General features: G+C 41.4%; 1 protein-coding gene across 1 annotated transcript in view; it reads left to right on the top strand.

The window, feature by feature from the left end:
- Nucleotides 1-16,807: 16,807 nt before the first annotated feature.
- LOC104966305 (tenascin-like) overlaps nt 16,808-25,602 on the top strand; it is a 27,007-nt gene continuing 18,212 nt past the window's right edge. Inside the window, exon 1 of the mRNA XM_010795493.1 lies at nt 16,808-17,355. Coding sequence (XP_010793795.1) covers nt 16,869-17,355 — 487 coding nt within the window. The 5' untranslated portion in view covers nt 16,808-16,868. The remainder of the gene's footprint in view (nt 17,356-25,602) is intronic.

The following is a 25,602-nucleotide window of genomic DNA, read 5'->3' as shown; positions in this document are numbered from 1 at the left end:
AAATTGTGCAGATTTTCTAGACTTTTCAAATATTACCTGACCATTTACATAAAGGTTGTATCTCTATATCTAACTCCCTGGGAAAAAGCAAACTGGATTTGTCAGATTCAAGTAAGTAAAATGCCTCAAATATTTTTTTTTGTGATTATTACAATGTCTAGAACATGTACATATTTAGTTATTGCGGAATACATTCATCAAATTTGAGCAGCTTATGTCTTTGTTGCAATATTACATACCTGGGTCAGTGTGGTATTCAAAATAGCATGAGCACCTGTCATGGAGATTGCCCTTCTTATGTTCACATATGGAAATATAATGTATTTGATCATTCACTATAGCTAAGTTCTAAATGTGTCCTCTGTTAAGATGTTGAATTAAGACCAGAATTGAATAAATACATTATTTCTCTAGCAATATTTTAAACTCTACTTGTATCTTGTCAGTTAATCAGTTACAAACATACATTTAACTCTTCTCTGGTTCTGGCAGAAACAGTTATTTCTGAAATGTTTTGGGACACTTGGATGTATCCCTTTTAGTATGATAATTAGCCTGTTATCATTAGCCAGACAGCATTGTGTGACTTGTTGAACTGGTTTATCTGCATGTGTGGGTGTAGGTATTGCTTTTATTATGATAATAGGTTAAGCCATGTGACTCAAGTGTACAATGTAAATAGCATGCAGATGTTTGTTGCATCGGGACGACTGGAATGGAGTGGTGCATGCATTCCTTTTAGTGTGATAATAGGCTAAGCCAGACAGAATGAACACTTGTTCCACCACCCTATCTATTCCTTCAGGTAATCTATTACAATATAATAAGCATAATTATGTATGATTGATACATACTTATTAATTAATTTTTCCATTTCAGAATGCCACCAGCAAAGAGAGGTCCTGGATTCAGTGTGCAGGATGTGATTGCTGTCATCCAAAAGGGATGTTGAGATGGAATCAGAGGACAGTGACACTGCTATGAGTGAAGAACAGGCAGATGAAGATGCCTGTGGACAAGTGGACAAAGAAAACCAACAACCCAATGACCGCCCAGTCAGTGATTATGTGGACATCGAGCCCCAACCAAATAAACAGACCAAGCTCCGTGACAGGTATTGCTGGCTGAAAAAATATGTTATCAGTCCCAATACTGACTTTTCTGGTCCAGATATCACAGAGGAAGTCATTTACAGGTACACAAACAAGCAATGCAGCAAGTGTGACGTTCGTCTGTGCTTTTCCGACAATAGGAACTGTTTTTGGGACTACCATTGCATTACTATTTAATAAATGACTATTCATAACAAATATGACTGATGTGTGATTGTTATTCATGCTGTATACTGCAAATCAACCCTTAGTTGTTCAATGTGAGTAGAAATACAGAAATTCTGCTAATTTCCCTAAAAACGTACCAAAACTTAAAACATTGGAAAACTCTTTCATTTCTGCCCCAGAGGCTACCTACAACAACATCTGAAAGGTTAAAAAAAATAATTATAATGTTTTTCTATATTTGGGCTTTACAGGGTTCAGACAGATCCTGGTTCAATATGATTGTCCACGTTTACATCTAACCTGTTTGATGTGCCATCTTTAAGTTTATGTGCTGCCAGTGATAACAATGTTATATACGGCCGAGTTGTGTGCTGTTTGCCTGCTAATAGGTTTCATGCGAGTGGCCCTGCTGCTGCTCTTTAAAGGTAATATGTCACAGTCCAGGCCCCCCCGGCCGTGCAGCCTGTCTCACCAGCTTTCCAGCCCCACTCCATCAAGTCGTCCCTCTGCAGAGACGGGCCCCTGGGGGAGACGCCTGCCCAGGAGTGTCTAGAAGTCTTTAGGTAATGCTAGATAGAGATTTGGGTCTGCAGTGGTGTGTGTGTGGTGTGCTTGAGAGGCTGTGAAGTTTTCAGACTGGGTGTACAGCAAGAATGTGTGTGGTTAAAGAAGCAAGAAAAGCACTTTGCCTTGACTGACAAAAAAAAGAAAGAGACAAATCAAGTAATTAGTGTAAGGGCTCACATTCCAGACCATATGCTGCTTGAGTTTTTTCAGCAGCTAGAGGCCTCTGTGTATCTGAATGTCATAATTAATCTCTGTGATTCGGGATCACTGGCATTTGAAAGTTCACCTCGAGGCCCATAATATATGCTCTGACATTGATTAAGTGTCAGTGCTTGATGCCTAAATAGGCGAGAGCATGTCTTGTCTGCCTTACATGATCAGATATAATTGTAGCTACTGTAAAACTGTGATTGATACACTAAGGGGAGTTTGTCAACCTGGGTATTAATGTCGCTCAAGATGACATCTTATTTTGACTCAGCTTTTTTGCAACAGAAGATGAACAGAATTATATTTCAGTCCAGTAGTGCTGTACTACAATTTGGATTTTAAACCATTGCGCTTGGTTTGAAGTGCAACATAGCTAAAAGAATAGGTCCAACAAGGCAAGAAACATATGACTTCAATCTTCAGATTGGAAACAAACCCCCAGGTAACTTGAAATAGGACATATTATGCTAATTCCCAGGTTCATATCTGTATTTAGTGTCTCTCCTGTGACATGTCTCCATGCTTTAATGTTCAAAAAGCTCTTTATTGTTCTCATACTGCCTGTGCTGCAGCACCTCTTTTCCCCCTCTGTCTGAAACCAGAGCTCAGTCTGCTCTGATTGGTTAGCTGGCCAGCTCTGTTGTTATTGGTCAACCGCTTAGAGATGTCCTGTCCTTTAGCCTATCACGTACAATGTGTTGGAGCGCTAGCCAATAGGAGGGCGTTACATAGTGATGTCATTATGATACGATAAACAAAGGAGCCCATTTTAGGTGTTTCAGGCAGGGGGGAGTGTGTGGGAGAGAAACTCCCTCTGGTCTGAACTTAGGGATTTTAGCCTTTGCAGACCATGCACAGAAACCTATATAACACACTGCAGGAAAGGGAAAACCCCAAAAAGCATAATAAGGCCACATTCCTTTTGCTAATTGAGCCACACATACATAATTTACCATATGAATGCACCTCCTTTTGGAAGCTAGGGGCCTTTCTTATATTTTATGATATTCAAAAGATTGCCTTACACTACCTTCCCGATGCAACAACATTATTCTTGTAAATCTCTCCTTCAGAGACAGTAAATAACACCAATTGACACACAAAAATGAGTGAAGACCCCGGTTGGAAAATACTGTGATTCCCTTTAAAACGCCTGAGGGGGTTCTGTCTTAGTTTAGGGATTAAGATGCTGACCATGAACTGTAAACCTAATTGGTATTTACCTAACATTTTATTGTGATCTCTTTATTATCGCTTTATAGTAAATGCCCAAAACAGAAAATGACAAAAGCCGAAGCATACTCTCCTTTTAGGAATACTTCATCACCAAAATGAAAGTTTGTATATGAATTGCTCGCCTCTTAAATTACTGAAGAAATTCTTATTTTTCCTCCAAATGAACAGCCTCACACTTGGGCAAACACACTACTCCTCCAATTATGCAGAGTATGTTTTGGAATGTTTTTGATCGCTCAATGCTGTGGAGGCAAGAGAAGGAAATAATGCATTCTTCAAACAAATGAAGAAAGCCGAGTGAGTAACTGGTTTACAAATTATATTTTGAGTGGTTAAATAAACAAAATTTTTGTTTGTCTTGAAACTGAAACCGTGTAAGTGACATCTGTCAGGTGCAAATTGTGTGTCAATTAATTTTGCTGGGCAACAAAATGCTGCATATTCCGTAGTGTAACAGAATGTACAGTACCCTGCCTTTGCTTTTTAAGACCCTGGCTGGCATTAATCAACCTGTAAATCACTGTGTCATGGCAGATGTCTGCTCACAGAATCAGATTCATGGTAGGAGTTGTGCTTCGATCAGTCAGCAGTGGTGTTAGCCAACACTCTCCCCTGTCTTTCAGCAGAGGCATTAGATGGGATTGATTCCCTCTCTCTTCCTGTTCCAACAGAGGTATTGAAGGGCGTTGATTCCTTCACAGTTCAGGCGAGACCAGCCGCTGTGTTGCCCGACGAGAGGCAGAGAAGTAGTCAGGCGAGAGAGAGGTCACCGATATGATTATCCCCAAGTGTCAATACAAAAGGGAGACGCGGAAAGGTCCCCGCTGAGCTGGAAAATGAATGAATTTGACCTCATCAAAACCTGCGGAAGCATCTCCACTTGCTAATTAAGATTGAGTGGAAGAAAGTCATCAGTGTACCGCGGCCGGCTATCTTAGCTGAAGCTAATCAAGCGCACTTCACTTCACTGCTCTTTGAATTGATCAAAAAGAGGACGCGCAGGACAGGAGAGGGAAGAGGTGATGCCGCTGGAAGCGTTTCATAATCATGATAACAGCATTTTCTCAATAACAACACCCTTTAGTATGAGACCCAGTGTGTTGGGTTGTCGCGTGTGCTCATTGTAGTCCACATTGTGGGGTAATGATGTCCCTATAACGGGTTCTCGTTATTCCCAATTAAACTCCGTTACATCCATCATAAACTGCCACTGTAAACCAAACATAGGGCCATTATTGGCTTCCATTAATACTGTATATGCGAGCAGATGGCGCTGTAGGTGTGTGTGTGTGTGTGTGTGTGTGTGTGTGTGTGTGTGTGTGTGTGTGTGTGTGTGTGTGTGTGTGTGTGACAGAATAAACAGTCTATATCCATTTAAATACTTCAAAGGCTTGGGGACTAACAGAGTACTGAATCCACTAAAGATGGCCTTGTGCTCAACCGTTTGACACTCTTAGTTTCACAGTTTGTTAACATTATATTTCATGCAACATAACCTACTACAACACCACCCTGTACAGCAGTGGCTTGCACTGGATGAGAGACCCCAAATCCCACCCCCCCCCCCGCCCATTGCTCCCCGAGTGCTGTACAATAGCTGCTATAGAACTAAAATGGGTTAAATCCAGAGGTAAAAGTCACTGTGTGTGCTGTGTGACAAAAATAAAAAGGGTTTCATCCTCCGATTCTAATCTAATGATATATATTTTTCTTGTAATTATTTGCGTTGCATTTTATATTTAGGTAATCCAAACGTAATGGAAAGTAATTGGGTTACATATTTATGATACTCTGATTATTATATTTGTTTTACCGGTAACAAGTAATCATAACGATGATTTATAATAGATTTTAAAAGTAACCCTCCGAGCCCTGTTTACACAGAGAGATGCACTCAAAGCAATTAGTTCAACAAACAGCATCATCATCTGCATCGTGTCAGCCTCCACACAGCGAGGTCTCTCCCTTTTAGTTAGGACGGTAAAATCCCCCAGCTGAAGCCTCACACAGCGGCGTCACCCTGCGTCTGACACCTTTTAGAAGCTCTCAGCAGGTGTCTTGCTTTCACCTCTGCAGATGTGTAGTAATCACACTTCCTGCGCCGCAGAGTGCATCGCCGCAGACAAGAGACCCCAACCCAGCCTTATCAGAGGGAGAAACATGGACGACCCCTGATCACACGAGGAACCCAGTGATCCCCGAGGAAGGTGTCCTACCTACAAAGTGCTCCATGTAAGTAATGGGGATATTTGAGGCTGGATCTGATTATCGTATCCCCCCTCCTTTCCACCGCCAAAGGGGAAAAAAAATACAAAATAGCAACTCTGGTGTCAAAGCTGCAGTGAGATGACAGCCTCAAGGCAGCCGCCCGTCCGTGGTGCTTTTGCTCGCTTTTTCTGAAGGTCAATCTTCAGCTGCCCTCCTCGTGGCTGCAGTCCTGTTTACCTCTCTCTGAAAGCCAATTACATCGCCGCGGTGCTGTGCCAGTCCAAGCTGTTATACATCACACACAGACACACGTAAGCATGCACAAACACCTGCAGAGGCTTCTTGGCTGCAGTTAGAAGCCTCCGACTACGCCTTTTGACCTGTCTGTGGTGAAATATATCGACGTGCACACACAGGGCGATTACTTACGGCTCAGGCGCATCACGAGGCAAGTTAGTGAGTGCATGAAAAACGATGGTTTATTTTCCATGGGGTTTTTATATTGGGCTGAATGTGAAATGATTATAAACCTGTCTTCATTATCTGAAAAATAGAGAGGCCTTGCTAATGTTTGCTGATTTATTCTACAACCTCAAGGGTTTAGGTCTTGATTTATGCTACTCAATAAAAGCTTTTGTAATCATACAAGTGTTGGTAAAATAGTGATGGATGGCAGGTTGTTGTCCTCTGCAGTACTTTGGCTTTTACCTATTACACTGAATGATGGCAGCCTTAAGTATGATCATGCAATTGCGGGAAATCTTCCTTGAGGTCTATCTTTCTCAGATAAGGCGAAGATTTTTTGTCATGTTAGTATTATTGCCAGCATTTAAAATGAGATTGAATCCGCTGTCAGTTATCACCTATGTGGTAATGGCCAAAAGTCAGATATATGATAAGAATGTGCACACGCCTCATGCGCTGTCCTCGCTCTTCTCTGCTATCCGGAGATAATATAAGGGGGATGCCAGACTGCCAGACGAGCACCTGCATCACTCAGATTTCACTGTGCAGGCCTCTTTTATGTGTGTCTGTCTCTGCAGTATACCTGCCGCCTTCTCATCGGCTCCCTCACGTCTTATAACTTTCAGGAATTTTGTGAAGATGCAAATAAATATGAATTATTGTTCATTTTTTGGAATGCGGCAATGGAACTTGTACAGTAACACTTTCTTATATTTCTCTCACTATATTTGAGGCATAGGCTACGGCCAATTGCTTATTGTTAGCAAAAGTATATGCCACCACTTGAAAACGACCTAAGGGCAGGGCATGTGTTGTGAAAATATTCACATGCCAAAAACTTGGGCAGATGCCCCCAACGGTCTTTAAGAAGAAGAAGAATTGAATCTGTATTGTGTTACTCTTTAATTATATTAAAGAGGCCCTATTCTGAGTGTTCCCTTTCCTGTAGTGTGTTATATGGCTTTTTGTGCATGTCAATGGTCTGCAAAGACTACATTCCCTGTGTTCCCTCCAGAGGGAGTTTTTCTCCCACACACTCCCCCCTCCCCCCCTGCCTGAAACTCCTCCATTGGACTCCTTTGTTTACTTCTGTAACATGATGACATCACATGACTCGCGCATGCCAGCTAACCAGCTTACCAGCTCCTACACATTGTGCCTGATGGATAAGGTGTGGGACATCTCTAAAGGGTTGACCAATCACAACAGAGCCAGCTAACCAATCAGAGCAGACTGGGCTCTGGTTTCAGACAGAGGGTGAAAAGAGGTTCTGCAGACAAGGCAGTATGAGAAAAATAAATAGCTTTTTGAACATTAAAGCATGGAGACATGTCACAGTAGAGACACTACATACAGATACAGCACCTTAAAAATGAAAAAATAAATTAGGATTTAGTTTTCAAGATTCAGAAGTGGTGTTACAGGGAATTCAAAAAGCAACACAAATCTGTGTGTGAGTCATTGAGAAGCTGAACGCACACACTATCCTCCAATGGGATATGTTGTCTTAATTGAGATGACCTGCCGAATAGTAATTATTTTACACGCATTTAATAATCCAATGATTATATAATACTTTAAAACATATCAAAGTGCATATTTTATCATGTGATTGTGGATTCCTGTTTCACCCATAGAGGCTTGCGAGAAAACAAAGATTTTCAATTATTAAAAAGTAATAAAATACATTAAAGTATTCCTATAAGGAGAGTATAGCAGGGCTTCGGCCATTCTCTTTATGTTTCATAATCATCACATTTTAAACATGTTTCTTGGTGTTGGACAAACATTTTGTGGACCATGAGAACAAGATGTTTTTTCTTATCAAGATTCCTGACAATTCATAAAAAGGGAAGATCAAAACTACGAAACATTCTAGGTACTAAAAACATATGAGGTCCTTTGTTTCAGTATGGTTCCTGCATGAGACCCAATGCATGTTTGCATCAGGAAACATATGTAGATCCCCTGATATCCTGTCCTAGCAGCAGTGGATCCAGCAGAAGTAGGGCAGCAGATGAGTGTGGGTATTCAAAACCAGATGACCGCCATCTGCTATTTGTGGCGTTGCTGTTGCCGTGTGGACCAGAGATGCAGCTGGAACACAAAGAAAATGCAAAGAAAACACCCACGTTTTTTGCCTAGTAAATGAGTTTTGGTTTGTTTGAATGATTATCCGTCATGAGCCTGTGAATGCAGACAGGGTGTGATGAGAAAACTGGTGGGAAAAAACTAAATGTGATACTAAAAGTAAATATTAAATAAAAATGTAACTGATTAATCACTTTGACATTGATTAATGACATTAACATTTGAGATGTTGTTTTTAGAAATGCAAATATGTGCCCTCTTATTAAATATGTGCTTCTATGTTTTAGTATTATATAATACATTATATTACAATCTTTTTAAATTATCTTATAAATTCTATAATGGAACAACTATCACAAAAAAATGTTCTCACTGGTGGAAGTATTTCTGACTATTCATAACTTGCATATATTTCTGGAACATACCATAAAGACAGGATCAAAATTAAATGTTCACTTTCTTCACAAATGATATTGAACATTTTTTACAGAAGGAGTTATGGATATCTTTTTGTTTCACTCTATAAATAAAAATACTGTAAATAGACAATTTACTTTTTTTTTCGACAGGTTTTAAGGTATTACATATTATATAAATCAAGCTATTTAAGATATATGACCAAACTCCTTTTTAAAAACCTTATAAATATAGATAAATAGGAATACAACTGTAAAGCTACTGAGCTGATATCTGGCTCAGTATGAGAACAAAACTGAAATGTCATGTTTAAATATGCAAATGAAATCTACTGAAGCAAATATATAAAGTTAGTAACATAAACACTAACATTTGTATTTGGAGGTGTTCTTTTCCACTAGTCTATAGAAGGCTGTATATGGACGCAAAGTAGCCCAAAACCCTAAAAAAATACCCATGTATGAACAAATAATGTCTTTGCCAGAATAAATAAAGCAGCTATAGTAACTTTTTTGGTAGCGAACCACATTTTTCACGTTTTTTACACTGCAAAAATGACCCAGTGATTAGAAGAAAACAGATAGTGTCCCTGTCTGGACTGCCAGTGTAAACAGGTCTTGCTCTCCCTGCTCAAAGGAAGAAGACGAGCCCCGGGGTGGAGCAGAGACGACGGGCTCCATCTGGCGCACTGGGCAGCCAATGAAAAGAATAGAGAAGTGTGGCAGCCGGGACGAAGGGGGAACATCATGAGAAGCTCCAATTGGATTTGTCGTCCAGTTCATTGGCAACGGCTGCAAGGTGGCTAACGAGGCAGGTGGCTGAACAGGAAGGAAAGGTGTTATCAGCAGCATCAAATCTGCACGCTGGCTTTTTTTCTTCCCGCTGCTGCTATAAAAGAAAAAAATCGAGAGGGAACTGGGGTATCTGGTAAACAATTAGGGCTCCTTTGCAGTGTGTAGTGCTTGTTCCCTTCTTAAGAATGACTACCCTGTAGCTACTTCTTCCCAAGGGGGAGGCAGAGTGTAGTATGTGCTCTGTGCGCTACGCTCCCGAAGCATTATGGGAAAGGAAATGATGGTAAGAAGAGAGCCATCTGCTTTGTCACTTGCCACGGCTGCTGGTGCCAATGTCACCTCCTTTCCTTATTTTTACTGAGGTGGATCCACACTGACTGTTCACACACATGTACACACACTCCAACTTGCCAGATGTGTAGACACAGAATGTAACTGTACAGGAATATCACATTTCCCCTGACGATGTCAGGCGTCTGGCGCATTTCTCATGCATTATTCCCTTCTATAATAATCGACAACTGGAGGTGATGTGGATGCATGGTGATGGCGGACACAGATGGATAGCTCCTCATTGATAACAGACAGAAAGGAGAGACAGTTTTTTTATTTTCTTTTTAAACCATTGGTCTGTTTTCATTTTATCAGAGCAGCAGTGCGGCGGAGATAGGCCCCAGCGTCCTTGACAGCGGTGACACCGAAGAGATGGGTGTACAGCCGGTCAAAGGAAAGTCATTTATTTCCGTTGACCCACTCGGTCAAGTGGATTGAAGCTGAGCCTTTTGATTTGGCTTTTACTTTGCCTTTTTCGCCTGCAGAGACCACACTGCAACCGCAATTACTGCAAACAGAGATGGTGATGGGTCTAAGATTTTGTCCAGATAAGGGAGTCACGACCCTATCTCTCCTGTTGACACCATTAAGCCATCACTGAGACTGAGAAGGTGGGAGTGGGGGGGCACTGAGGGACTGTCAGTCTAAGCTTTACCACCCAGCTCTTGTTTAAAACCATCTGCCACCGAACTCCCAGTTGCCTCTTTGTATCTGATCCCGAAACCAGCAGCGGAGGTTCGATGGACTTAGACGTCGGGAGGCATATTCACCACTTACTGTCTTATCAAATGCGAGCAAGGGAAAGCACACATACTCTTGGATGGAGGTAGTAGGTGGAAAGCGCTTAAGGGTTATTTGTCATGCCAGGCAGCGCTGACTGCCAGCACCAGAATAGAAAGCCGTTCCAAGAAGCATTCGTCTGACTGAGAGAGCTGAAACAACTGCAATCCACTTGACAGGCTTTAGAAATGCATACGGATGGAGGAGCATCGTGTAGAAAGGGTGCGGTTTATTTTGAGGGAGCATGAAGGAGTTTTTTTTCTTTCTTTAAACCGTTGCAGGCTAGAAAGTGTTGTGCAATTTAGTCACTCCAGAGCCAGTTCAAACTCTAATCCGACGTCAGTGTCATAAAGCACACCTAAATCTCTTCATGGTGGGACTTATCAAACAATACCAGACGCTTTACAGATCCAGTTATAGCTGGAAGAGATGAATATTGTGTTGTGACTCCAGGGATGTTGCGGCACATGTGTCAACTTGTTGTAATACCCTAATATTTGATCTATTGCATAAATGCATGAGGAGTTGTCACTAGCGTTTTAATTCCACATTTTGTTCAAACATTAGTGAGGAGATTATGCCCGGAAATTGAATCAGCGATTACACTTGAATTCATCTAATTCCACCTCAGGTGACAATGTAGGTCTGAAAAACAGACTGAAACAATCTGACACAACGTGCTAAGAGCTGTCTCAAATCAAAGCAGAACGCCCACCTCCGCTTTTCACTTGGGATCATCTCATAGAATAGTGATTTTTAGTTTGAAGTTGTTCTACAACTATGTTCTGTATAGCGAGTTGTCAGATTCACAGAAATGGAAGTGAAATAAAACACTGCTGTTTGAAACCGTATTAAAATAAGTATTTTTCATATCAGCATGGACATTCACGGACTGTCCATAGCAATTTTACCTCCTCTGTTCAACAAAAGCATTAAAGTGTTGGCGTTTTTTTCACATTTTTGGAGAAAGAGAAACTGTCTTTGATAGAAAGAACACCAGCTGTACTGTAAAATGTATGTTTCTGGTTAATTTTGTATCCCATCATTCAAGGGTGGTTTTCACTATAAGTAATGTGTTTTCTTTGGAACGACACAATAACCTACATGTTTTTACTATGTTCAATCTGAATTGACTTTAAAATAAAAAAAATCTATATTGATTCTGACTTTCCTACATCCAACTCACAGGTTTATCATTACTTTGAGAAAAAATATTATAAATGTTCCCCTTTTAGAAGTGAAGCTATTATCATTTGTTCTGGGAATGTCATTTTCGAGCCTGAGACCTGGAAAACAGGCTCGGGGCTTAACAGGTCAAGAGCTTTTTTGATACAGTATATATAATTATTTTTAATTCCAATTTGTTTTTGTCACACTACCGTTTTGCTTTAGATGTGTTCTGCTTTTACTACTCCTTCAATAGACAAAACAGCAATGTTTTGGGCAACCAGTGCCTTTATTGTAGAGATAGAATGAATGGTCCTGTGCCAGACTGCCAGCTCTGCAAACTGAGCTATACTGTGGCGTAAAAATCAGCTATTGTTTTGTATTCTATCTCAACTAGAAGACTGCTCTGTAGACTGGTCATCGGCATCAAAATGATCCAAAATTGTTGCACATTTCCCAAAAAAAGCAGCTTTCCTGGTATTTGGCTACTCATACAGGAAGAGTCAATGTGTACATCTGGCGTTGCTGAACAAAACATGTCTTTGTATCTCCTTATGCTACTGCAGAGCATCATTAGTACCAACCAGACGGACTTGGCTCATCAGATACATTTGGCCTGGTTACAGCACAAGAGCCTTCCTGTTCCATTTACAAATCATTGTACATACACCAGTCAATGGCATTCTGGAAACTTCTGCTCAAAGATATATCTGCCGTCCATAAAAAGTAAACTTTCAAAAAGCATACAAAGAAATGTCTTGCCAAATAACAGAATGAGAAAATACCTTATTTTTCGATGTCAAACATTCATTTTAATGTCCTAGAATTCTTTAATACATTTATTTTTTGACTGTGCTAGATTCAGTTTTTGGGTTTTTATGTTTGATTGTACTGCCGTGTCTGTTACGTGAAAAGTTTTTGTATCTTTTTATACATTGTCTAAAAACAAGACTTCTAGAAATTAGAGTAATATACATGTTTGGATCATTAAATAAACAATAAACTACAATGTAGGTCGGTTAGTCCACATCGTCAGTCAGGACTGAAATATGTCAAACTATTGGATGGCTTGCCATGAAGTTTGGTTCACTCATTCATATTCCCCTGAGGATGATGAAGAATGTCTGGGATATTTAACACAGAACTGTATTGTTATTGACATGTTTCTTCATTACAAAGAACATGGCCCATTTAGTTTACTTTGATTGAATTCCATTCCACTATTGTACCTCGGTAAACACTCACTACAAGCACCAAATGTGTATTAACCCACAGCTGAATAGTCCCCAAAATTGCACTATGCTCTACTTTTTTTAAATTTTGAATGTTTTTTAATCAGTTGAAAATGGTTTCTTGAATACTACTTAAAGAAAAAGAAAAGAGCTTATATGTGCATTCCAAACTCAAACAACTTTCTCATGATGAAATCCACAGAGATGAGACAATCTAAATACCGCTGCTGGTAAAGGAGGCAGCGCAATAGGGGATAGGATGAGCCTCTCCATCTCTTGTGTAATGAAGAATGACTGAGAGGGATTGCATGGGCCAGCAGCAACTGAGGAGAGACCCATTGCTATGCACCGAGTGTTACATTTCAGACTGAGCAAGTTGAGACCTACAGCGCGTGAGGTTAGATTGCAAAAAGACGAGAGGAGTGCAAGGTTAAACGTCTCTCCTCCTGCTCTTTATCCCATAAATGACATGGCTCATTCATACAAGCAGCTTGCATTCAAGGACACTCGCAGGTCTAGTGAAATGGTAGAAAAAACACTTTGAGAGTCAATCTTATGAAAACGCCAGAAAAAATAAACAAAATGAAGGAAGAAAATCCAACTGGCAGAGGAAAAAGGACTTGTAATTAAAGACTGAATCTTCCGTGCTGTCCAAAGATATAGATGACAAGGCAGCTCTTGGAACCATGATTCTTTTTTCTCAACATAGTTTTAGATGACAGAGGTTAAAAGAAGACAGTTGTCGCTGAGATTTCCCTCACGTATAGAGCATGAGGGATTTGGAAAGCAATACATATAAAAGTCTTCTTGGTTTCACTCAGTAGTTCTTCAAACTAGTTGGAAAACGCATGAGACGTTCAGTTTGCACAGTTGGTGACATAAAACTGAGATGAATCTCCCCTTTTTGCTTTTTACATGAAATAAATGCTGATGACATAGCTGAATGGAACCAAAGGAATTCTTGGTCGACTAAAATACTACCTATTCTTCAACCAATTCAATGTTCAATAAGTACAAAGAAAGAGATGTGCAGGTTAACTCTAGATCAAAACTGGGGTAGGCAACATACTTTTGGCGTCATTGGGAAAAAATCCATAATATAATTGTAGCATATTGTAATGTGGTGATCTGAGAGAGAACTAGACTTCTGCACCTCCTTTTGACTCTGTTTTCTTAAGCTTTAGAGACTGTGACATGACACAATCACATGTCATAGTAGAAAAACATTACGAACGGCTGTTCAACAAATGCAAATGGTCATGCAAATCCCTCCGGGTTAAAGAATATCTTCCACACACACACAACTGTGGCTCATGTCTTGAGCAAACATTAGCCTCATGATTAAATTATGGTAGCTATGGTTTAGCGGTTATTAAAGGGCTAAAGTAGTAGCAGCATTAGCTCCTCTTCTCTATAGTAGCATTCTGGTTGAGACCACCAATAACCGCTGCAGCACAGAGGTTTAGGGCTTAGTAGTTAACAAATGGCTAATATAATCAATAAGAGAGCCTGACAATATTGTATGAAAGTGTTTCAGAACATTTGCTAACAGTGTAACTTCTGCACAAAACTGTGGCTAGTGTCTTGAGTGAACATTAGCTATGGCTTAGTGATTAATAAAGGGCTAAACTATTAGCAACATTTGCCTGCTTTCCCTCTTACAGTAGCATTCTGGTTTAACCACCAATCACGGAAGTGGAGGGCTTAGTGGTGACGACGGGGCTAAACAATTAGCAACATTTCTTTACATCAGTATGAAGCTTTGCTGACATTGAAGTGAGCAACTTATTCCTTGTATGTCATCTCAAAAGGCCTGAGATGCCCAGCAGTCTGCAAAGAACACAGGCAAAATCACACAATATGGATGTCAATGAATGAATAATACAGGTTACTGTTTGTACCGTGTGTATATGCCGGTGCTTGTCCGATGGGAGGGGTTGAGGACAGAAGTTGTAGATAAGAGCTTAAAAATAAGGTCTGTAGGCCTATTTGTAAATTCTAAAAGGACTTTTCCTGGAAACGACACTAAAATTACAATATTTTAAAACTTTATATGGAATTCATGTCCAAAGATGCCAGGAATAAACTGCCTCCACTAGGTCTAATTAAATCGACCACAGTGCAGTGTGCGCTCTTCCTTTTAGCCTCATTTTAAATAAACATAAAAAGCAATTTGCAGCATATTACATAATTTTTAACCTAATTATGCTAAACTGAAATGCACCTGCTCATAGTCATATAGTACTGGAAAATAGAACAAGCCTCCGGACCTGACGAGGAGGATGCAGTTATAGCGATAGTTAGAGCTCCCATGTCATGGCCGTTTCTACTGATCATATTTCCATTGTTGTGGTCTACTAGAGTAGATTTACATTGTGCAATTTTCCAAACTCACATTGGTTTCTCATACAGCATCTCTGTATAGTATGTGTATTCCCTCTCTGTCCTAAACGGCTTGTTGGAGCTCCTGCCCCCCCCCCCTATGAGCCCACTGTGCTCTGATTGGCCGGGATGTTGAGAGGCTCGTTGCTGCGATCTGCTGCGAGGAGCGGACAGGCTTCCGGGTCGGAGATACAGCGAGAACAAGCTAAACTCATCCTGAGCACACACAAACAATCACAGCCGGAGTAAAAACAATAAGTGTGGCTTGATATTCAGTAAGAAAAAGGTTTATAACGCTTTGAGAATGGGTCTGCGGAGAGCAGACCAACTCGTCTATTACCATCGTTCAGGGAGCTCTATGCAAGTAAATGGGGACTCCCTGTTAGTTAACCAAGGGATCCTGGTGTGTGAGGTGCACCACCCAAATCAACAACAAATGACCGGATTGGCCCAAATGGACCAATCCGGTAATTTGTTGTTGATTTGGGTGTTCACACGTCACAGAACCCAGGAAGCAAACAATGGAAGATGAGAAATCTCCAACGAGGCGTTTTGGGGCAGCAGATCTTTTCTGTGTTAGAGTTTTACTCGCTACCAGTGTTGGGACTAACGCGTTACAAACTAACGTGTTACTGTAACGCAACTACCTTTTGCGGTAACTAATAACGTTACTAGTTACCTATTCCCATTCAGTAACGCCGTTATAGTTACTGTGATTTAAATGGGTGCGTTACTACGTTACNGCCGGACAGTGAAAGTGAGTGCACCGCTCTAATGGGTCCTGAGTGCACCGCTCTAATGGGTCCGACTAGAATGACGAATAACGTTAGTTCCGCCTATTCCGTCATTCAATAAATCGTGTAATAAATCATACATTTTTCATTTTTTTCACTTTTTTCAATTTTTAGGGGGGCCACAGGGGGTACGAGGTCAGTGTTAGGGGGGCACTGCCCCCCCCCCCTTAGTACCGCCCCTGACTAATACATGGAGCTAAACACCCCAATGACAGACTTTGTAATGATATTACAAAGAGGTTAGGCTAAACAACCCTGGCTAATGATAGCAGCAAATATTACTAGCACGTGGAGCGAAGACAGCAGCCAATTTAAAATCATTAGTATGTATGTAGCTGAAGATAAGCGCTGGTTTATTAATCAGCTAAATAAATAAATACCTGTACGAGGCTACTGGGTCGAAACATTGACTGAAGTACTTACAATTTTTTCAGTTTATCCTCCATATAGAATGTGGTGGTATGCTCCTCTGACTTCGTCTCCCGCCTCGACTGCGCACACACAGTCACAGTCACGGCCACACCCAACAGAGCGACAGCCAGTGACCCACAGAAAGAGAGATTGTAACTATTGAATTAAATCAACACTCTAGATTTGTTTGGAGAATTCAACAATTGACTCCCTTTTTCAACACCAACTCGTTTTCAATAATAACTATCTTGGAGTTGAATAACACTTAAAATGAGTTGAAACAATTCTATTTAAATTCCCAACTCCAACACTGAAAATATAACGCTTTTGATTTTACTGGGCCTTTTTCCACATAAAGACGTAAAGAACACAGTAATGAGCATGGAAAGTGATCTTCTTAATTTGTTCTTTCTGTCTGTTCTTTATTTTACTCTAGGACTAAGGACAAGAAGACCTAATTGATACCTGAATAGACTGTTGTCTGAGTGTCAGGGTGTCATCATGGGCATTAAAGGCTTCCTCTTGGGCTTTGTGACCGTGACCCTGCTCCTCGAGATGTCCACTGGTGGCCTGGTCAAAAAGGTCATCCGCCACCGAAGAGATGCTCTGAGTCCGAAGCAAACCCAGGAGAACATCACCCTGCCCCACTCCGACCAGCCGGTGGTGTTCAACCACGTCTACAACATCAACGTCCCCTCCACGTCCCTCTGCTCCGTGGAACTCGATGCCCCTGGTGATACCGATCTCAAACAAAAGAGTGCCCCGATGGACATGCAGAACAGCGAGCACATGGAGCACACCATGGACGGAGACAATCAGATCGTTTTCACCCACCGCATCAATATCCCCAAGCAGGCGTGCGGCTGCGACAACCAGCTGCCCGATATCAAGGACATCCTGAGCAGGCTGGAGATGCTGGAGTCCGAGCTGTCGAGTCTGAGGGAGCAGTGCAGCGGAGGGACGGGCTGCTGTGGAGCTCAGGTTACAGGTAGCTGTGTACCCTTCACCGTATTTAATGTCTCTCTCCTTCAGTATACATGTGAGGTGAACTCAGGTGAAATCAAACCCTAATTGGATTCAACGACATTGTTTCGAAAGCTGGTGGATTTAGATTTCATAGGTAACAAAGCAGCACCGTTTTTAAAGCTGAGCCAGGCAATCATTTTTAGCAATATATTTGCATCTTCTTACTCATTAACCACACATTGTCTGTATTTCATATTAGTGTCACCCTTTTTACAATGTAGGGATAAGTTAATTGCTTTGTCTTCCTACCTTCTACTCATTGTTTTTCATTCCGTGTTTTTGAAAACGTGCTGTTTCTTCATTAAAGGGGCTGGTGAATCATCACAATCCAACATTTACCAGCAAACATTGGAATGCAAATAATGATCAGATTCTCGTGATTCTTTAAAAGATGACTTTGCTAGTCTCGTTAGGACTTGAATATAATACGAAGCTTTGTAGCTGCCAGTTGTCAGTTATGGGCTGTCAGAGCACCTTTGGGAAACATTCAGGTTTGTACGAAATGTTAAGTCACTATGAATGTATTTTCAAGTGTTTAATTTAAATTGGACAGAAAAAATTGTTGTTTTTATTTTAAGTGGAGCCATGAAAAATTTAAATTGCCTCAGGAATGCCAGCTTTGTTTCTATGAGCATGGTCAAATGGAGACCACATCCATAAAACTAGTCCAGATGACCCTACAGCCCGTGCCGACTGGAGTCAATGAGGTACTTTTCCACTACATTGACAACAAAGTCTTTGAAGATCTGGAAAGATTCACCACGCGGGTCGTTGTATTTCGGAGTATATCTGTTAGTTTAACTGGCAGAACCGTTCAGACTTCACTGTTTTGGAAGTACGTCAGGGAACTGTCTACCCACTGTATGAATTAGTGAATAGTGTGCGGGAAGCTAGACGTCGTGACGCAGTTCACAATCCAATAAAGCTGACGTCTACATTGACAATGTTCCATACCCGAATAATAGAGTCTAGTAAAAGGAAGAAAGAAAGTGGTGATTGCATTGTTAAAGTATCGATGTTGTTGACATGAGAGTGACCATATATAAAGGGAGATTTGTTAATCGGCGGAAATCGAATCGTACACTAGTTACCGGCAATCATCAACAAACTAATCTTAATGAAGGAAAAATGAAGAGATTACCCTCACTTATGACCGTCTAAATAGTGTGGACTTGTTTTGCATCTGTAAAGTATTTTACACCCAACCGGTTTTCGGATGGAGAGAGGACGTTTATATGCTTTAGCCTGGGTGAATGTTATCTCTGATGGGAATATTTCCTAGTATTTTCCCAATATTATAAAAAAATCAACATTTGTGGAAATATTAGTAATTCTTGGTTAAATATTGGTCAGATTGTAACAAACGTATGGTAGGTGGTTTTCGAGTGATAAACGTCATACTGAATCGGAGAATATGTAACCACAAAGTGTCTCAACTGAGAGGGGGGGGTAGGTAAAACTACAGGGCACCGTTGAGAAATACTGGTAAATAATACTCACATAGTTGTGAAATAGTGTGGACGTTTTCCCTCGGAACATTTTCACGTTTTGTGTAAGTTAGAGTACCTCATGGCATGTAATATTAGAACATAATAGTATTCGGAATTTGCACAACGTATTTATCCCGCACAGGTGTACTCACTGTCCCATACGGTCAAATGAAGGACGACAATCGAAGAACAAGCAGACGATCGTCGAGACACTACGATGTCCTCTGCGTCGGACGAGTCGAGTAGGCATACCTTGTTGGTGACTTGAAACCGTGCACAAACAACACGAACCATGGCGAAGCACTGGATAAAAAGTACGGATATACGAGCCATGATAACAAGCTGATGAGAGCGCAATTGTTAGTCTGCCACGTACTTACGCCCAGAAACGCCATTCAAACCTTTACTATAAATAAATATACAACGAATCCAAAAATCAGTCGATTTGCAATTACTTACAATTGCCGGGGAAGTGTGCCCGCGCACGCAAACGGCGAAGTTGCGAGACGGGTAAGTGAAAACCTTCCCCACTGCAATGCTAAAGCGGCTTGATGTAACACCTCGTTTCGCATCGAAAGAGGCGCCACCCGAGCGACGTTTCATCTCGTACAAATAAACGGCGGACTGCCTCCGCAAAGTCGGGTTACTTAGTATACGCATGTTCGGATATTCGGTAGTTGCACAGCATCCTCATTACCAACCCAATGTCGTACATTCGTTCCATATGATGTAGACACCGATTACTACGGATTAGCATCGGAGGTACAATTTTGATTATCTCTCACATTCGTAATTCACCTATTATGACATCTTATTGCCGAAGACAATTAAGCCATTTTTTTCCAAGTGGGAACATTCATCTCTATAACATAATCCATCATCATGTGAATACGTAGCGATTTCCAAGTAAATTTAAGTGATACGAGCTAATACATACTGTCGATGTACAGTTTTCATTGCTCTCGCTTCACATCACTTTAATTGGAGTGTTATTTCTACCACACATATAATTTTATTATAATTATGAGAAGGTTCTATATGAATCTAATGCTATACCAACCAACTCGACCTAAGTAATAACTCCAGATCTGCATTGAAGTGTCAGTATAGCTCCTTGCTTGGGTGTGGCACTAGTAAGCATACATTACATGTGTTTTAACCATAAGTCTATTTACATTGTAACTTGTGGTTACGAATTGATAAACTTCATTTGATAAACTAAACTCATAAACACAGACCCTCTTCATCATGGTCAAGGATTACCAGCCTCACATATCTGACCCGAAAGACACGTCTTTTATGAAATAAAAAAAATTTAGTTAAACCGTAATGACATATTAATAGGAATATATACAATATTGTTACGTTGGATTATTTGTTCATTTTAGTAAAACTTTGTACTAAACGTTGTTAACATGCCATTAAACACTACTAAAACTAAGTAACAAACAATCATCGTGCCCTGGAACCTGTCATGCTATGGACCTTTCCTTCTTTTACCCAGAAGCTTACTCCTCAATTTCTGTTTTCAGCCTCTGATCACACTCTTTGCTCGTTCTAGGTGGACAGGGAGACTATTTGTACAATTAGTCCTTCATCGTAATAATCGTTCACTACTTTGAAGGTGAGTCCATAAATTTTCCACTATTCTAGGTCGAGGGTTGGGGTGCCTATAGCCGATTTTTTGATTCTCCTAAAATCGTCAGTTTGTTGATTTCGTCGTCACAAGTTATTATTGGTCTTTGCGGTTTCTAGTGCTAGATTATATTTATATATTTTCGTAAATAACATTAACACATCGTCAGTCAAATATTAAAACCGTCGTGACAAACTCGAAAACTTTTTAACCTCAACATCTTGTGGAGTTCCAAGACTTACCAGGCAGAACCGAGTCGAGTGGGCTACCTGACGAACCTAGAACAGTTCCTACTATGTTTGAAAAATCACGACTTATGGTAATACAGAATGGTTCTCGAAAATTAAATACAGACTTTTTCCGAAAATTACAAATTATAGACATAGTCAGTATGATTTGTAGTCTATAAAAACTTAGGACTAAAATAAGTTATCACACTATTTTCTACAAAACCGCACCTAAGAAACTTAGAATGAAACGAAGACACTTTTTTACCATATCATTCGCACTTACATTTAGAGTATTTACAAAATTTGAATTTTTGTGTGTGTGGGAAAGTCATCATATTACAATCACTAGTAGGTTATGTACGCCACTACCACAAACTGTGAATGTATTCGAGGGAAAATGGCCAGTGTCAATGGGACAAATAGAGTTACAGAATATTTCGAATAATTACCTTAAAAATTTTTTTTTCACAAGTGTTGATTAATTAATTAATTAATGTTTGATAAGTCATTTGGGAAATATTCCCATCAGGAAAACATTTCACGATGGATTCGATATTTTGGTCGGGATTATGCACTCACTTTAATGTAAAGGTCTATTACATGCGTCTATGTCTTCTGTGTTGCTATACACCACAATTTTTGACCACCTACCTTATTGTGAATGTCACCTCTCATTATTACTGAAAGTCGGATGTTTATATTCCACGTTCTTACACTACCGTAGATTCAAGCGCTAACTCTCGGACCTGCCATTCTCTAAGTCTTCTAGTGAAGTTTTGTACCTGTTCATACTACAAGACATTACGTTAGAAACTTGTGTACAAAACCGAAGTAACGGTTGACTCATGTACATGTAGGACGACTTCAGTTTGTAGAGGGGTTCCAGTTTTTGTCCTATTATATTCGTGGTTCAACCGTCACACTTACACGTGTGAGTGAACCCTGGTGCAAGACCCTCCGTCCGCCAGGTGCGAACAACAAGAAATGGTTGGAGGTCGACTGGAGCATGGGGACGGCCCGGGTCCGGGCTGACGAGTTTCCACCAGAGTCCTGCACGCTCCCTCAATTCTAGAGTGGTAGAGGAGAAAGACGGTCGTGGAGTTTTGTTGGTCAGTAAAGTTGGTGATGTTTCTAATCCCGACCATAATACACCACTTCACCTCCTGCGTATGTATTTCCGCGAGACAAAGACAATTCTCAACTGGTCAATTATTTTACACGGAAACTCATTTCAGGGTCATCGAACGTACCTTTTCAAAGATAACTGGTGAGTTGTTTCTTTTATTTCGTCTTCCGTTCATAAGTTATCGAGGACACGACTCACCAGTAAACTGCTGTGGGTGATACTGGGAGTAGATAATCTGTTATGGATCTTAAATTTCATTCCCGAGGACGTGACCGCATTTTATAGAGATGTCTCCTTTTACAGGTATGAACATCTCCGAAACATCCGAGATCCGACCTTTGTCTTCGAGACCAACCCTTGCCTGAGTGGCACAAAGACTTCTCTCAAGGTCGGTGCTTACTTACAGGTTACTTCGGGTGGAGGTTGAAGGTGACTGCGAGGAGTGACTAACTTGAAGTCAGGGAGTCCGGTCCGTCAGACTCTCCGTTCTGTGTTTTAGAGTGATGAAAGTAGATCTAGATTACCCTAAACATTTTTTCGCGTCTCCTTCTAACTGGCATTCACATCGTTGGCTCGCACTGACCTTCTGAGAAGAACAATAACTCGTGTCGTATCTGTGCTATCCAGATGATGTGGTCCGAGTTCGAGTAATTACACCAGCGGTAATCATAGACCAGGGTCCGTGGGGTACAGATCGAGGTCCTGGAGGTTGCCGACGCCATGTTATACACTTTGTCTGCAGACGCTGTGGCGTAGGTAAGAAGGTCCTAGTATCAGAGTGCATTAAGACCCGAACTGGGGAGGTGACGAGGTCGAGGAAACCACCCTCTATATCTCTTCTCTGCTGTGTCTTTATTCAGTAGACACGACTCATTATTTTAAATGTGCTCCTCTCATAAAGATGCTCCTGACCTCCACAGGTTACCCTTATAAGTAACTTGAACGTAAAGCAGTAACTGTAAAACTGTACCTATAATATTTTTTGTAGTGCAACTCGATATCTTTAACCCAAATTTCAATGAATTGTGTTTATCTATAAGATTCTACATGACTGTCCTAAATCTCGGGTACAAAAAATAACCATCAAAAAGACCATTAAAAATGTCGTTATTCGATTCGTTTATGTTTGGTTTAGTAGTTATGTATGGTATAATTCAGGTTGAAACACTTAAGACGTTCTACTTTTTCATTGGACGGTCCGATTCTCACTGCATTAGGTCCTGTGTTTTTTTTCGTTAGTCTATGCAGAGTATTTTTTTCTAATCGTTCGTCCTAATGTTACAATTATTTTTGCATCGTCCTACTTTCACAATAGGAAGAACATCTGACATGAAAAGACATCCGGATTATGAAAGTTCCACTTGATTGCTGTTACGGACTCATTGTCCATTGATCATTCACTCGCCTAACGTAATCATTGTGAAGGTTTAGGACAAATTTTCTGTGATTCCTTGATCGCAATCATGGGTGACTAATGCTAAGATCGTCGGTTAAGAGGAGTGTCTTTTCTAGTACCACTTTTGAATAGTGAAATCATTGAGTAGGGTTTCTTACAGTTCAAGAAACAGATAACTTCCTCCGGTCGCTCTTACACTCCGAGAGGTTATAAAAGCAGGGATTTTCGTTAACGAAAAAAAAATTTTTTCGTTATATAAACATATATGCAGAGGTTTTACCGATAAGGTTTTCGCCCCGTCGTCCGTATTACGTTGTTGAGGGTTTTGTTTTTGCCTTGTTTTGACTCATAATCTGTAAGTTAATCTGGTAGTTATAAAGGACCTTAACAACAAGGTGAAACCTATCACACTGTCGTTGTATAAGCGTGTACCGTGTGAAGTATACAAATCTGATAATCTTCTCCGGTTATGTTACATTCGAACAATACGACTGGGATTCACCGGTTTTTTATGTATTACGTCCAAATTACGGTTATGAACTCTTACAAAGACTGAAACCCGAAGGTGACCATCAGTATCTTTATCTAGACCGTCTTGAAAATTTCAGATTCACCGGGTCCACATTCTATGGAGTCACTTACTTGGTAGATGGAGAAGTCCCGTCAGGCGAGAGGGTTTCCTTCCGGGAGACAGCCGTTTGGCGTTTGAGCATAGTGGTCCGCAGCGGACAAGACCGTTCAAGCCCGTCCAGTCGTACCTCCGTCAGGCTGCGCACTTTGGAAGCATGGTGTGTGTGAGCGTAGCTGCCCCGTCATTGGAGAGAGTTCTTAAGACCCTCGTGCAGAAGGAGCGACGTCAGGAGCGGTCACTTCGGGAATACTGTCTGCGTGACGGCAACTGTGTTGCTGGAACCAGGTCCGCAGTAACCCCGTCCAGTCGAGCGGCTCCTAAGGCTCTCTTCGGCTGCTTCGTCGTGTGTTGGAACGGCAGCGTGGGTGAGTGGTGCAGGGTACGTGAAACCTGTCAAGAACCACGAGCCGTTAGCGAGGGGGCGGCAATCGGAAACATGTTTGCCACCCCCGCCGCCGCCGTAAAGGCAATTGCGTTGCTGTCGCCAGAACGTAACAATGCGTCGTCCTCGAGCGATGTTCAGATAAGCGGAACCTTCGGATGCAGTGTTGGTCGTGTAAGAGGCAATTGCGTGACCGGGACACGATGTCAACAGCCCCGTCCTCTCTACCTCCCGTTGAGTGGGAGTATTAGGACCAGTCGTCTACGAAGGGCAACTTCGTTACCGGAGAAAGCAACCGCAAGAACCTTTCCACTCGAACGCTCCCCGGTTAGGAGAGCGTTACTCGGCCAGACCGTGTGTGTGACCGGGCAGTGTTGTGTACCGGTGCACAATGTCAACGGGTCCTGTCCACTTGAGGGGCGTCAGACGAGGCCACATCTGGGGAGAAGTGTTTCGTGCCCCCGGCAACTGTGTCGCAGGCGCAGCATTCGTCTTCAGCAAACCTGTCTACTCAAAGCCTCGTCAGCTTCGGGCAGGTGCCGAGCAGCGTCTGTGTTAGCAGAGTGCGTGGCGGGCGCCCGGCTCCGTCAACAACTCCGTCGACCAGACCGTGTCAGGAGGGGGCTACTTCGGCAGGGAGGTGTCTCCGTCTTCCCGGGAGGTGTGTCACCGGTATCAGTGGTGTGCAGGTCGTACGTTTCGGTGACGACGTCAGCGGAGGTGGTTTCGGGAGTTTCGGTGAGCGTAGAACGGCAGGTGTGTCGCCGGGGACCAGGACCGTGCAGCAACCCCGTGTGTCCGAGCCACCGTCAACCCCGGGAAGCGTAGGTCCGAGTGTATACCGTACGATGTCCAGAGTCACGAGGTCAATGGTACCGGTAATGTCTTCCCGAAACACCTGTGAAGTGGACCCCTTGTTGGTGTGTCCTTTTTTTTATAACATTCTCTCTTTAAGTTATTTACGCGGTTACGTCAGGTAAAGATTCCATTGAACGGTATAATAATCGGAGGGGACCTGGGGCTCCTTTTTTTCACAGAAGGTTAAAGGAAAAAAAAAAAACACTAAAGGATGAATAATTCCCAATTTTTTTGTAGAGCGTTAAATCTGGAAAAAAATAAAATAAAATTTTACAATCGTCATACAGGTGACATCTTCTGCGACCTGGTATAATCAACTTTTCTGTCGGTTTTACTTGTCTATCTGATACATTGCATACCATATCCTCACTATAATTATGTTATTAATGTAAGTGGAAATAAATTTTGTACCTTATTCATTAATTAGACTTGTAACGACAAATAAACCAGTGATTTTTTA

Source organism: Notothenia coriiceps, unplaced genomic scaffold (genome assembly GCF_000735185.1).
Source record: "Notothenia coriiceps isolate Sejong01 unplaced genomic scaffold, NC01 NC01_scaffold00037246, whole genome shotgun sequence".
NCBI classification, from domain to species: domain Eukaryota; kingdom Metazoa; phylum Chordata; class Actinopteri; order Perciformes; family Nototheniidae; genus Notothenia; species Notothenia coriiceps.
Note: the sequence above shows the minus strand (reverse complement) of the source record. Positions and strands in the feature narration are given on the sequence as shown.